Here is a 12,318-nt window from a genome sequence, read left to right on the forward strand (position 1 = left end):
TGTGCGTAAAGTTGGAGGCGGTGGAGCAAACCCCTCAGGCAGCGTCGGAGCAGGACCCAGAACCCCTGGAGCCATGGAGGTGGGATCCCCACCGCCTGGGCTGGCTCTTCCACCCCATTGGCACGTCCTGCCGTGTTCCTCTCTGTGCCCAGCTCCCAGCCTTAGTGCTGGGGGTTCCCTTGTGTCCTTCCCCTGCTCATCCTGCCCCGTGTTGTGTGTGGCTCCCTAACCCCGGCTCAGCTCCTTAACTCTTACCTGATGTAGGGAGTGTGTGGGTGACTCTGTGCCTCCGTGCCACCCCTGCTGCCTGTCCCCCTGCCTCAGCCCACCCTCAGTCCCCCACTGCCCTCCTGGGTGTCTGACCGCACTGTTCTCTCTCCCACCCCAGATGCAGGTGGCCCAGCAGGCTCAGCTCCGTCAGGAGACGCAGCTCCTGCAGCAGAGCTTCCTGACGGAGAAAGATGCCCTGCTGCAGAAGGAGAAGTTCATTGAGGAGGAGAAATCGAAGCTGGAGAAGCTCTTTAAGGATGAGGTGAACAAGGCCCAGAACCTGAAGGCAGAGCAGGAGCGGCAGCAGCAGGAGATGGAGCAGGAGAAGCAGCAGTTGAAAGCTATGTTAGAGGAAGCCAAGAAGCATCAGAAGGAAGCGGAGGAAAACGTCCGGCACAAGCAGGAAGAGCTACAGGAGCTGGAGAGACAGCGACAGCAGCAGGAGAAACTTCTGGAAGAAGAGAACAAGAAGCTGAGGGAGAGGCTCGAGCAGATGCAGGAGGAGTACAAGGCTGCCCTGGCCCAGAGACGGGAGATCATGATCCAGACAGATGACCTGCCCGGGGAGGCGGTTACGACAACGCAGCTGCTGGACATCAAGGCCGTGCCCAACGGCCGGGATGCAATGGATGGCTTAGCCCAGAATGGGGAGCCGGAGTTCGCCTTTGATGGCATCCGGCAGAAGGTGTCAGCAGAGAAGCTGGCTGATGCCGGCATTCTGAGCAGGGAGAGCTTAGACAAGTTGGCAAAGGGTGTTGTGAGTGTGGGCGAGCTCTCTCAGAGGGAGGATATCAAGAAGTACCTGCAGGGCAAGAGCAGCATTGCCGGTTTGCTGATCAAACCCTCCAACCAGAAGATGAGCATCTACGAAGCCATGAAGAAGAAGCTGCTCAGCCCAGGCACAGCACTGGTGCTCCTGGAGGCACAGGCTGCTTCTGGCTTCATCATTGACCCTGTGCGGAATGCGAGGCTCTCGGTGAACGAGGCGGTGCGAGAGGGAGTGATCGGGCCAGAGCTGCACAACAAGATGCTGTCGGCCGAGCGGGCTGTCACCGGCTATAAGGATCCGTACACAGGTGACAAGATCTCCCTGTTCCAGGCCATGCAGAAGGATCTCATCGTCAGGGATCACGGCATCCGCCTGCTCGAGGCCCAGATCGCCACCGGCGGCATCATCGATCCTGTCAACAGCCACCGCCTGCCCGTGGAAGCCGCCTACAAGCGTGGCTACTTCGATGAGGAGATGAATCAAGTCCTGTCTGACCCCACTGATGACACCAAGGGCTTCTTCGATCCCAACACTCAGGAGAACCTCACCTACCTGCAGCTCATGGAGCGGTGCGTGACTGACCCGGACACAGGGCTGTGCCTCCTGCCACTCACTGACCAAGCAGCCAAAGCTAGAGAGCTGGTCTACACCGACAAGGAAGCCAAGGACGTCTTCAAGAAGGCCACGGTGACAGCACCGTTTGGCAAGTTCCAAGGGAAGACGATGACCATCTGGGAGCTCATCAACTCTGAATACTTCACTGAGGACCAAAGGCGGGACCTGATCCAGCAGTACAGGACTGGCAAGATCACAGTGGAGAAGATCATCAAGATCGTCATCACGGTTGTGGAGGAAAGTGAGAAAAAGAGCCAGATGTGCTTTGAGGGCCTGCGGGGCCCCGTGCCCGCTGCCGAGCTGCTGGAGAGCAAGATCATCAACAAGGACCTCTACAACCAGCTGCACCAGGGCAAGAAGTCCGTAAAGGACGTGGCAGAGATGGAGTCCGTACGGCAGTACCTGAAGGGCACGGATGCCATCGCTGGTGTCCTGGTGGAGTCTACAGGCCAGAAGCTCACCTTCTACGAGGCCCTGAAGAGAAACCTGCTGAAGCCAGAGGTTGCCCTGCCCCTGCTGGAGGCACAAGCTGCCACCGGCTACATCATTGACCCTGTGGGCAACAAGCTCTTCTCCGTGGATGAGGCAGTGAAGGCCGAGGTGGTGGGGCCAGAGTTCCACGAGAAGCTGCTGTCGGCAGAGAAGGCGGTGACTGGCTACAAGGATCCCTACACAGGTCAGACGGTTTCCCTCTACCAAGCACTCCAGAAGGGCCTCATCCCCAGCGACACTGGGCTCCGGCTGCTGGACGTCCAGCTTGCCACCGGTGGCATCATCGACCCCGTCAACAGCCACCGGCTCCCGCTTGAGGTCGCCTACAAGCGTGGCTACTTCGACCCGGAGATAAACAAGGCTCTGACTGAGTTCCAAGACGATGCCAGGGCTTTCTACTGTCCCAACACCCAGGAACACCTCACCTATGCCCAGCTGCAGAAGAGTTGCCACCGCGACAAGCAGACTGGCCTGTGCCTGCTGCCCCTGTCCGACAAGGCAATCCAGTCACAGCAGGAGGAGGTCTACACCGACAGCCAGGCCAAGGAGTGCTTCGACAAAGCAACCATAGAGGTCCCGGTGGGCAGCATGAAGGGCCAGACAATGACCATCTGGGAACTGATCCACTCCGAATACTTCACAGAGGAGCACAGGCGGGAGCTGCTCCGGCAGTACAAGACCGGCAAAGTGACAATCGAGAAGATCATCAAGATTGTGATCACCATCATCGAGGAGGCAGAGACCAAAAAGCAGGAGAAACTGACATTCAGCGGTCTGCGTGCTCCGGTGCCAGCCAGCGAGCTGCTGGAGTCCTGCATCATCAGCAAAACCCAGTACGAGCAGCTGAAGGAAGGCAAGAAATCAGTGAAGGACCTCTCGGAGACAGATGCGGTGAGGAGATTCCTGCATGGCAGTGACTGCATCGCCGGTGTCTATGTGGAGGCCACCAAGGAGAAGCTGAACATCTATGAGGCCATGAGGAGGAACCTGCTGAGACCCAGCACTGCCGTGGTCCTCCTGGAGGCCCAGGCGGCCACGGGGTTCTTGATCGACCCTGTGAAGAACCGTAAGCTGTACGTCAACGAGGCGGTGAAGGCTGGCATTGTGGGGCCTGAGCTGCACGAGAAGCTGCTGTCGGCTGAGAAGGCTGTCACGGGGTACAAGGATCCCTACTCGGGCGATACCATCTCCCTCTTCCAGGCCATGAAGAAAGGGCTTATTGTGAAGGAGCACGGCATCCGCCTGCTCGAGGCCCAGATCGCCACCGGCGGCATCATCGACCCCGTGCACAGCCACCGCCTGCCCGTGGAGGTGGCCTACAAGCGTGGCTACTTCGACGAGGAGATGAACCGGACCCTCTCCGACCCCAGCGATGACACCAAGGGCTTCTTCGACCCCAACACTCAGGAGAACCTCACCTATGTGCAGCTGAAGGAGAGGTGCATCGAGGATCCCGAGACGGGCCTATACCTGCTGCCTCTGCGGGAGCCTGAGAAGCCAAAAGTGGTGGAAACCACTCACATGTACACAGAAGCAGAGACACGGAAGGTGTTTGAGGAGACACAGGTGGACATCCCTGTGGGCAGCCGGGCAGGCTCCTCCATGTCACTGTGGGACATCATGCACTCGGACCTGCTGCCCGAGGAGCAGCGTAAGCATCTCATGGAGGAGTTCCAGTCGGGCCGCGTGTCCAAGGAGCGCATGATCATCATTATCATCGAGATCATTGAGAAGACTGAGATCATCCGGCAGCAGAATCTCACATCCTATGACTACGTCCGGCGCCGCATCACAGCCGAGGACCTCTACGAGGCCAGGATTATCTCACAGGACATCTACAACCTGCTGAAACAGGGCTCCAAAACCTTCCGGGAGCTCCTGGACGTGGAGACTGTCTGGAAGTACCTTTACGGGTCGGGCTGCGTGGCTGGCATCTACATCCCCTCCTCCAAGCAGACACTCAGTGTCTACCAGGCGCTGAAGAAGGGGCTGATCAATTCCGAAGTGGCCCGCTCCCTCCTGGAGGCCCAGGCAGCCACCGGCTTCATGATCGACCCCACGAAGAATGAAATGCTGACTGTTGATGAGGCAGTCAGGAAAGGCGTGGTGGGGCCAGAGATCCACGACCGGCTCCTGTCCGCGGAGAGGGCTGTGACCGGCTACAGAGACCCGTACAGTGAACAGAAGATTTCCCTCTTCCAGGCCATGAAGAAGGATCTCATTCCCAGCGAAGAGGCCCTCAAGCTCCTAGACGCCCAGATCGCCACCGGTGGCATAGTTGACCCGCACTTGGGCTTCCACCTGCCCCTGGAGGTGGCCCTCCAGCGGGGCTTCATCAACAAGGAGACGTATGACATGCTGTCGGAGCCCAGCGAGGTGCGCAGCTACGTGGACCCCTCCACAGATGAGAAGCTCAGCTACACGCAGCTGCTGAAGCGGTGCCGGAAGGACGAGAGCTCCAGGCTCCTCCTGCTCCCGCTCTGCGACACACGGAAGCTCACCTTCCGGGGGCTGCGGAAGCAGATCACCGTGGAGGAGCTGGTCCTTTCGCAGGTGATGGACGAAGCCACAGCCCAGCGCCTCCAGGAGGGTCTCACCTCTATCGAGGAGGTCTCTAAGAACCTGAAGAAGTTCCTGGAGGGCACCAGCTGCATCGCTGGCGTCTTTGTGGACTCCACAAAGGAGCGTCTGTCCATCTACCAGGCCATGAAGAAGGGGATCATCCGGCCTGGCACTGCCTTCGAGCTCCTGGAGGCGCAGGCGGCCACGGGCTACGTGATTGACCCCATCAAGGGCCTCAAGCTGACAGTGGAGGAAGCTGTGCGCATGGGCATTGTGGGCCCCGAGTTCAAGGACAAGCTGCTCTCTGCCGAGAGGGCCGTCACCGGCTACCGCGACCCCTACACCGGAAAGCTCATCTCCCTCTTCCAGGCCATGAAGAAGGGTCTGATCCTGAAGGACCACGGGATCCGCTTGCTGGAGGCACAGATCGCCACGGGAGGCATCATTGACCCTGAGGAGAGCCACCGCCTGCCTGTGGAGGTGGCCTACAAGAGGGGCCTCTTTGACGAGGAGATGAACGAGATCCTGCTGGACCCTAGTGACGACACCAAGGGCTTCTTCGACCCCAACACGGAGGAGAACCTCACCTACCTGCAGCTCATGGAGCGGTGCATCACGGACCCAGAGACCGGCCTCTGCCTCCTGCCTCTGAAGGAGAAAAAGCGGGAGAGGAAGACCTCCTCCAAGTCCTCCGTCCGCAAGCGCCGGGTGGTGATCGTTGACCCAGAGACAGGCAAGGAGATGTCCGTGTACGAAGCCTATCGCAAGGGCCTCATTGACCACCAGACTTACCTGGAGCTGTCAGAGCAGGAGTGCGAGTGGGAGGAGATCACCACCTCCTCCTCCGACGGCGTGGTGAAGTCCATGATCATCGACAGGCGCTCGGGGCGCCAGTATGACATCGATGATGCCATTGGCAAGGGTCTGATCGACCAGTCAGCCCTGGACCAGTACCGCTCGGGCACCCTCTCCATCACCGAGTTTGCTGACATGCTCTCTGGCAACATGGGCGGCTTCCGGTCGCGGTCGTCCTCAGTTGGATCCTCCTCCTCCTACACTGTCAGCCCAGCCCTGTCACGGACCCAGATCTCCATGTGGACTGACCCAACCGAAGAGACTGGGCCAGTGGCGGGCATCCTGGACACGGACACTCTGGAGAAGGTGTCCATCACGGAGGCGATGCGCCGCAACCTGGTGGACAACATCACAGGGCAGCGGCTGCTGGAAGCCCAGGCCTGCACCGGGGGCATCATCGACCCCAACACCGGTGACAAATGCACCGTTGCTGATGCGGTCACCAAGGGCCTGGTTGACAAGATCATGGTGGACCGCATCAACCTGGCGCAGAAGGCCTTCTACGGCTTTGAGGACCCGCGGACCAAGACGAAGATGTCGGCGGCGCAGGCCCTGAAGAAGGGCTGGCTGTACTACGAGGCCGGGCAGCGGTTCCTGGAGGTGCAGTACTTGACAGGGGGCCTGATCGAGCCCGATGCCCCGGGCCGCGTCTCCCTGGATGAGGCGCTGCAGAAGGGCACCATCGACGCGCGGACTGCCCAGAAGCTGCGGGATGTCAACACCTATTCCAAGTACCTCACCTGCCCCAAGACCAAGCTCAAGATCTCCTACAAGGACGCCATGGACCGGAGCATGATCGAGGATGGGACCGGCCTGCGGCTGCTGGAGGCCTCCTCCCAGTCCAGCAAGGGCTACTACAGTCCCTACAACATCAGCAGCGCCGGCTCCACCTCCGGATCGCGCTCGGGCTCTCGCACCGGCTCCCGCTCAGGGTCCCGGCGTGGCAGTTTCGACGCCACTGGCTCCGGCTTCTCCATGACCTTCTCTTCCTCCTCCTACTCCTCCTCGAGTTTCGGGCGCAGATACACAGGGGGTACCCAGGGCACCATGGAGGAGGCTGCCCTTGCCCTTGCCCCGGCCACATCCAGAAGCTGCGGGTGGGAGGCGAGCAGGGAGTGCCCCGGGGTGTCTGGGCCCCTGCTCCACGTGGCCTGAGACCTGCCAGCCCCCCGAGGCGCCGCCTCACCCGCTCCGCATGTGGCAACGCTGCTGGCTAATCACTAGTATTTTTTTTTTTAATTTTGAACCTCCACTCTTCTCCCAAAGCAGTGCCTCGAGTTTAACCAAAAAGACAAGACTAATAAATTAATATATGCGAATGTGCTGACAGTGTTTGTATATTAAGAGACAAGAGAGAATACACACTACCCTCCCCACCCTGTGCCCCAGGAGCCGGACACCATTCCTGCTCCTGGCCGCGCCAATCCCGCCGCTGCTCGCACACGGCGCGGCCGAGCCGGACACCAAGAAAACAGTTCCCCGTTTGGATCTAACCACTTAGCACTCTTTTGTAATTAACCTGCCGGCTTCAGACCCTGCACCCCAGAGGAGGAGACTGCCTTGGCCCTGTGGTGCACCCCACTGCAACCAATGTGCCGGAGGAGGACATCACCGGCTCCTCGGCACTGGACACACCACACCAGCCCTGAAGCTGCTGCCTGGACCCCTTCCACGCGCCCTCAGTGCAGCGGGGAGGGGGCTGTGCACCCCAGCCCCCCCAAGCTGCCCCATCTCCCTGCCTTGGCCTCCTGGCACGTCCCCACCACCACGCCGCAGAGCCGGTGCCCTGACCGTAAGTGCCGCGCTGGCGCTGCCCGGTGCTTCCGCGCCGTGCGGGGGGACCTGCCTCCGCTCGCCACTTCGCCCGCCGAGGGGCTTCGCTGCGTGCCTGCCTCCGCCAGCCCACCCGCTCACCCGTCCTCCGGGACGCGCCCGCCGCGGTCGGCCGGTCTGTCTGTCAGTCTCTCCGTGTATCTGGGAAGTGCTTCTGCTCGAGGTTGATTTCCTCACACTCGTGTGGCTCCCATGACCCGTCGGCAGGTGTCTGCCAGAGCCCGCGCCCCAGCCTGGGTCTGCGCAGCTCCTGCCCCCAGAACCCCCCGGAGCCGTGGGGGCTTTCCTGACCCTCGCAAAGGGCGTGAGGGCCATGGGACCCCTGCAGCACAGGGTGGGCCGTGGGATGCTGCAGCAGCCTGGCACACACTCTTGTTAGAAATAGGCAGATTTCTGTAAAAACAGCCTCCTTTTCCTTCTTCGCGGTAATTCCATCCCCCGGTTCGTCCCCGCGCCAGCGCTAACGCGCTCTCTCTCTGGCAGACGTCTTTTTCCAGTCCCAACAAAGACCTCCCAGTGCCGCTGGGCGAGCTCCTGAGCTGGGTCTCCGACATCAGCAGGTCGTGGATGGGCTCGAGGGGAGCCCCGGAGGCGGCAGCTGCTCGGCCGTGCTCACCTGCGCAGGTAACGCCGACCTCCCCGGTGTGTCCCGGTCCCACGGCAGGTGCTCTGCACTGACGGCCGGGCTTGGTAGCTTCATTCCATGGATTGTTCTCCCTGTCTCATCCCATCTTTTCTGTTCGCTTTGTTGTAGCGTGGCTGGATGTCCATACCACTTCCCCTCATCGCCGCCATGGAGCCCGTCCCCCGCCCTGAGGCCGGTGGGACCGCACCTGAGGACACAGGGACGTTCTCCCTCACCCTTTGCACTTGCCAGAGTCCCCTGCCAGAGACTGGGGCCACAGTGCCCGAGCAGCCAATGGCCCAAGAAGCGCCCACAGGGTCGCCTGGCCCCCACTCGCCCCACACACTCCCTCCTCCATGGGGATGGCCTCCCGGTGTGGTGTCGGGCTCACTGCGGATCTCCAAAACATCTCCTCCTTCCCACCTGCTCTCATCTGCCACCTGTAAATCCTGTCATGTTACCCTCTGCCTCTGGTGTCATTATTGCTCTCATGACCCCGTTTGGCTTTGCATGAGGTGCCACTGCACGCGGCTCCAGGACAGTCCCCACTCCCGGGGCCCCCCACACCCCGACCATCACTCATCGGGACAGTGGGGGTCCATGGATTACCCAAACACATCTCTTTTTGGGGGCAAAACACTAAACTTGTACATGCCACGGAGTGTCTGTAAAAGGAGCAGTGCGGACCCAGGGCTCCCCTGCAAGGGCAGTAAAGGAGAATCCTCTGAAACCAGCCGGCAGCTCTGCGTGATCTGTTCGCCCCTTGGCCTTGCCACCGTGGCCGTGGGCTCCCATTGCCTGCTGCAGCTTCATGCCACGGGCTGTATGGGCTGCCACAGGTCGGGGTGCCAGGGGTCTGACCAGCTCCTGGGCCTGGGTGTACCCGTGGTGCTGCCAGGCACTGAGCAGGGCCACAGGGCTGTCCCCAGAGCTGCCCCGTGCTGGTGGCACAGCTGACACTGCTGGGAGGCCAATGTGGGTGCAGCACTGGGCCCCTGGTTTTGGGGAGTGGGTGCTGCTGGTGCTGTGGGGGCTTCTGAGCATGAGGACAGACCTGTCCCTTCACCAGTGGGGCTCTGGGCTGGGCAGGGATGCTGTCCTCCATGGTATTGTTCCCATGTGTGCTGCTCCCACTGCTGGCGCTGTGGGCAGTCTCTTTGGGCAGTGGGGGCTGTCGTGGGTGGATGGCAGCGGTCAGCCGTGAGGCTGAGGGGCTTCGGGGGGTTCAGGATGTGATGGCCTGGCAACCGCTGGTAGGGCGGCAGCATTGAGAAGGGAAAGCCTGGCAAACCCGGAGACATCGGTGCAGCCACTGGCACGGGTGGCTCAAGGGGTCTGTCCAGCCCAGTGAGGCAGGTGCCACCACGCAGCCCAGGCTGGGGCTCCCCGAGCACAAGGGTCATCCCGCAGCAGTGCCGGGAGCCCCAGGCACTGTGCCAGGAGCGCCAGAGCTGTCAGGACCTTGCCGGACCCCTGCAATGTCCAGGGGCTGGTGGGGTCTCAACTGTGCCAGGACCAGCCAAGCATGTCAGCAGCCCCGGGTGGGGCTGGCCGGGACAGATGGCGCTGGCTGGGCAGGACGTTAATTGCATTGTCCGTCAGCAATTAACCGCAGCGTCCGTCTGTCCCCACGGGCAGTGGGATGTGGCCGTTAGGTGCAGCTGGGCCAGGGGGACTCATGGGGGGGGGGCTGCAGGCTGTTGCAGCCATTGGGGGGGGGCTCAGGAGAGGTCCCAGAACAGCAAGACATTCCCCCAGGTGACACAAGCTGCTTGGGGCCCTGCCTCACCTCACTGGCCCCCCAGATATTTCCTTGTGTCCCCCAGATGTTCCCTGCTCCCCCAGATACTCCTTGCTTACCTCCCAACTCCTCCCCCAGGGTGAGTAACCTCTGCTAAAGCTCATGAGACCACCACGAGCCCTCTTACCCATGGCCCAGTCCCATGTCATGGTCTGGAAGCCCGTCATCCCCCTCCCCCCCGACACTGGTGGGGTCCAACTCTGTTTCCCGGTGAGAAACACCCCTGCTCCCCACATCCATGTGCCAAGGGGGTCCCTATTCCCCACACCCCGTGCCCCTGGCATGGGGACGCTCCCTGGTGTGCCTGAGGCTGTGGGATCCCCCCGCAGTGGCTGGCAAAGGAGGGTGAGGAGGGGGGATGCCCCGAGATCCAGGCTGACTGCTGCTGGGGTGAGCCGGCCTCTCCCCCCCACGCAGCGCGGTGTTCCCTGTCCACGGACACTCCCCATCACCTTGTGCTGCTCCGTGCCAGCCTCCTGCCCCGCTGATAGCCCCCTGTCCCTCCCACAGCCCCTTCAGCACCGTGCGCTGGGAGTGACCGGGCCAAGCTCGTCACCATGGAGAACTCCATGATATTCCCCATTTTAATGCCCTGCATGTCATCCTGCCCTGCTGCTGTGCGGAGGCTGGAGCTAACCCTCCCCGCCCCCGCGAATTAAACCATCCCTCAGCACTGCGCTGGCACGGGACGCACCGGCCGTGGAGGGGTCCCTCGCCCCCCGCCGGCGTTTGCCCACCGCCCTTCGGGGCGTGAGCGGCAGCACCGCCCCGTCCTGGCTGTGGTCCGCCGCGCGGGACCCGTGGCCGCTGTCCTGGGCCCTGCTGGCACAGAGCAGCTGCCAGCTCCCTGTGCCCACCGCCCCAGGCGCTGCTGGCTCGGCCCCCGCCGCGCCGGGAACGCTCTGTACTGCTTCTCCACAAAGACGCACCGGCCTCTCCCACGCCCCCACCCTCGCTGGGGCGCTGAACCTCCTCATGGCCAGGGACCCCGGGACCCCCCCCCCCCGGCCGCGCCGCTGAGGCTCGGAGCCCGGGTGCGCCGGCCAAGGGCGGCTGTGCCCCGTGCGAAGCGCTGCCGGCTCTGTGCCCCGCCGGGGCCGCTGTTGGCTGGGCCGGTGAATCCCCCCCGGCCACGGGGCGAGCGGGGACGGTGCTGCCGCAGGGCTGCAGCCTCCACGCCCCGCCGGGCACCGGGCGGCCCCCAGACCCCAGGCGCTGTGCGGAGCGCGGTGGTGCGGTGTGGGCAGCGCGGTGCGGGACCTGCCTCCCCCAGCGGCAGCGGGAGCTGCTGTCCGGCAGCTCCAGAGCTGTTTGCTCCGCCTGTCACGCTCTGAACCGTGCCGGGGCAGGCGGCGGCTGTGGGAGACCCTCCCAGGCGTGAGGGCACCCAGCGCCCGTCTGGGGTTCGCTGCTCCTCGCGGTCTCGTGTCTCTTGGCACGTCCCAGCTGGAGCAGCCGGTACAGCCATGCTGGCACCATGTCTGGGGCAGGCTGGCAGCGATCATCCCCAGCCCCAACCCCACCAGCCCAGGCTGAGACTGAGCTGGAAGAGCGTTTCCCAGTGCTGCTACTGTCTGCCCACCCGCGGTAGCATCCTCCGCCTGCCAGGTTCCCTGTGCCCAAGGAGGTTCCCTGCGCTCTGGCAGCAGGGCTGGCATTGTAACACTGCAGTCCCGCCCTGGGATGAGGGCTCACCGTGGGGCACACAGGACCAGGGACCACCAGCGTGGGGCAGGAGGGCTGTGGGACCACCTGTGACTGCACTGGAGCTGCCACGACCCCACGAGCCTCAGGTGGCCCCAGCTGTGCCATCCTGCTCCCTCCCTGGTCACTGACCTGGCCCTGGGCAGGGGGAAGCAAGGCGCTGCTGGTGGCTTATCCAGCTGGTGGGTGGCACTGCTGCCAGGGCTGGGGCTGGTGGCCACCCTGTGGGTGCGTGGGTTGGTTGGGGCCCCGCTGATGGCATGGTGACAGCAGTGTCTGCTGTGAGCACATGTCCCCAGAGTGTCCCCGATGGGACTGAGCCCTGCTGGCACTCTAACCATGAGGAACTGCTGCGGCACCAGCACCCAGCACCTGCCTGATGCCTCTTCCCCTCATCCAGCTGCTGCTGGTGGGGTTCCTGACCAGACCCTGGCTGAGGTTCCTTCTGCAGCAGACATATCCCAGGCCCTCCCAGCCGCCTTGTGCTGCAGCTCCTGCTCAGCTGCCTTATGTCACCTTCCCTGGGTCCATCCAAGGCAGCAGAGCCACGTCCCTCCTGCACCATGGGGGTTTTATCTCTCGTTTATCCAGCCCACATTCCCTGGCTGTTCCCCTGGTACAATATCTTGTGGGAGACGTGGTCATGTCCTTGCTTAGGTCTTGGGCCCATCACCACCTTTGTGGCATCACTGTGGCTGTGCCCCATTTCCCTCACAGGATGCACCGTGGTGTCTCCCCCTCCTTTGTGCTCAGCCAGGTGACCTGGCTTAATTAATCACCAGCAACCAGTTA

The 12,318-nt window shown here is 62.5% G+C and overlaps 2 protein-coding genes across 12 annotated transcripts in view; both read left to right on the forward strand.

Annotated features, from left to right (window-relative positions):
- PLEC (plectin) overlaps nucleotides 1–6,886 on the forward strand; it is a 62,149-nt gene extending 55,263 nt beyond the window's left edge. For all 11 annotated transcript variants that reach the window (XM_053978645.1, XM_053978652.1, XM_053978682.1 and 8 more), the window contains one exon: nucleotides 389–6,886. In XM_053978645.1, coding sequence (XP_053834620.1) covers nucleotides 389–6,718 — 6,330 coding nt within the window. In that variant the 3' untranslated portion in view covers nucleotides 6,719–6,886. The remainder of the gene's footprint in view (nucleotides 1–388) is intronic.
- Nucleotides 6,887–11,865: 4,979 nt separating this feature from the next.
- The window catches only part of LOC128811123 (microtubule-actin cross-linking factor 1, isoforms 6/7-like), a 37,208-nt gene continuing 36,755 nt past the window's right edge, over nucleotides 11,866–12,318 (forward strand). The window contains exon 1 of the mRNA XM_053984475.1: nucleotides 11,866–11,964. Coding sequence (XP_053840450.1) covers nucleotides 11,866–11,964 — 99 coding nt within the window. The remainder of the gene's footprint in view (nucleotides 11,965–12,318) is intronic.

This window comes from Vidua macroura, chromosome 1 (genome assembly GCF_024509145.1).
Source record: "Vidua macroura isolate BioBank_ID:100142 chromosome 1, ASM2450914v1, whole genome shotgun sequence".
In the NCBI taxonomy this organism is placed as follows: Eukaryota; Metazoa; Chordata; class Aves; order Passeriformes; family Viduidae; genus Vidua; species Vidua macroura.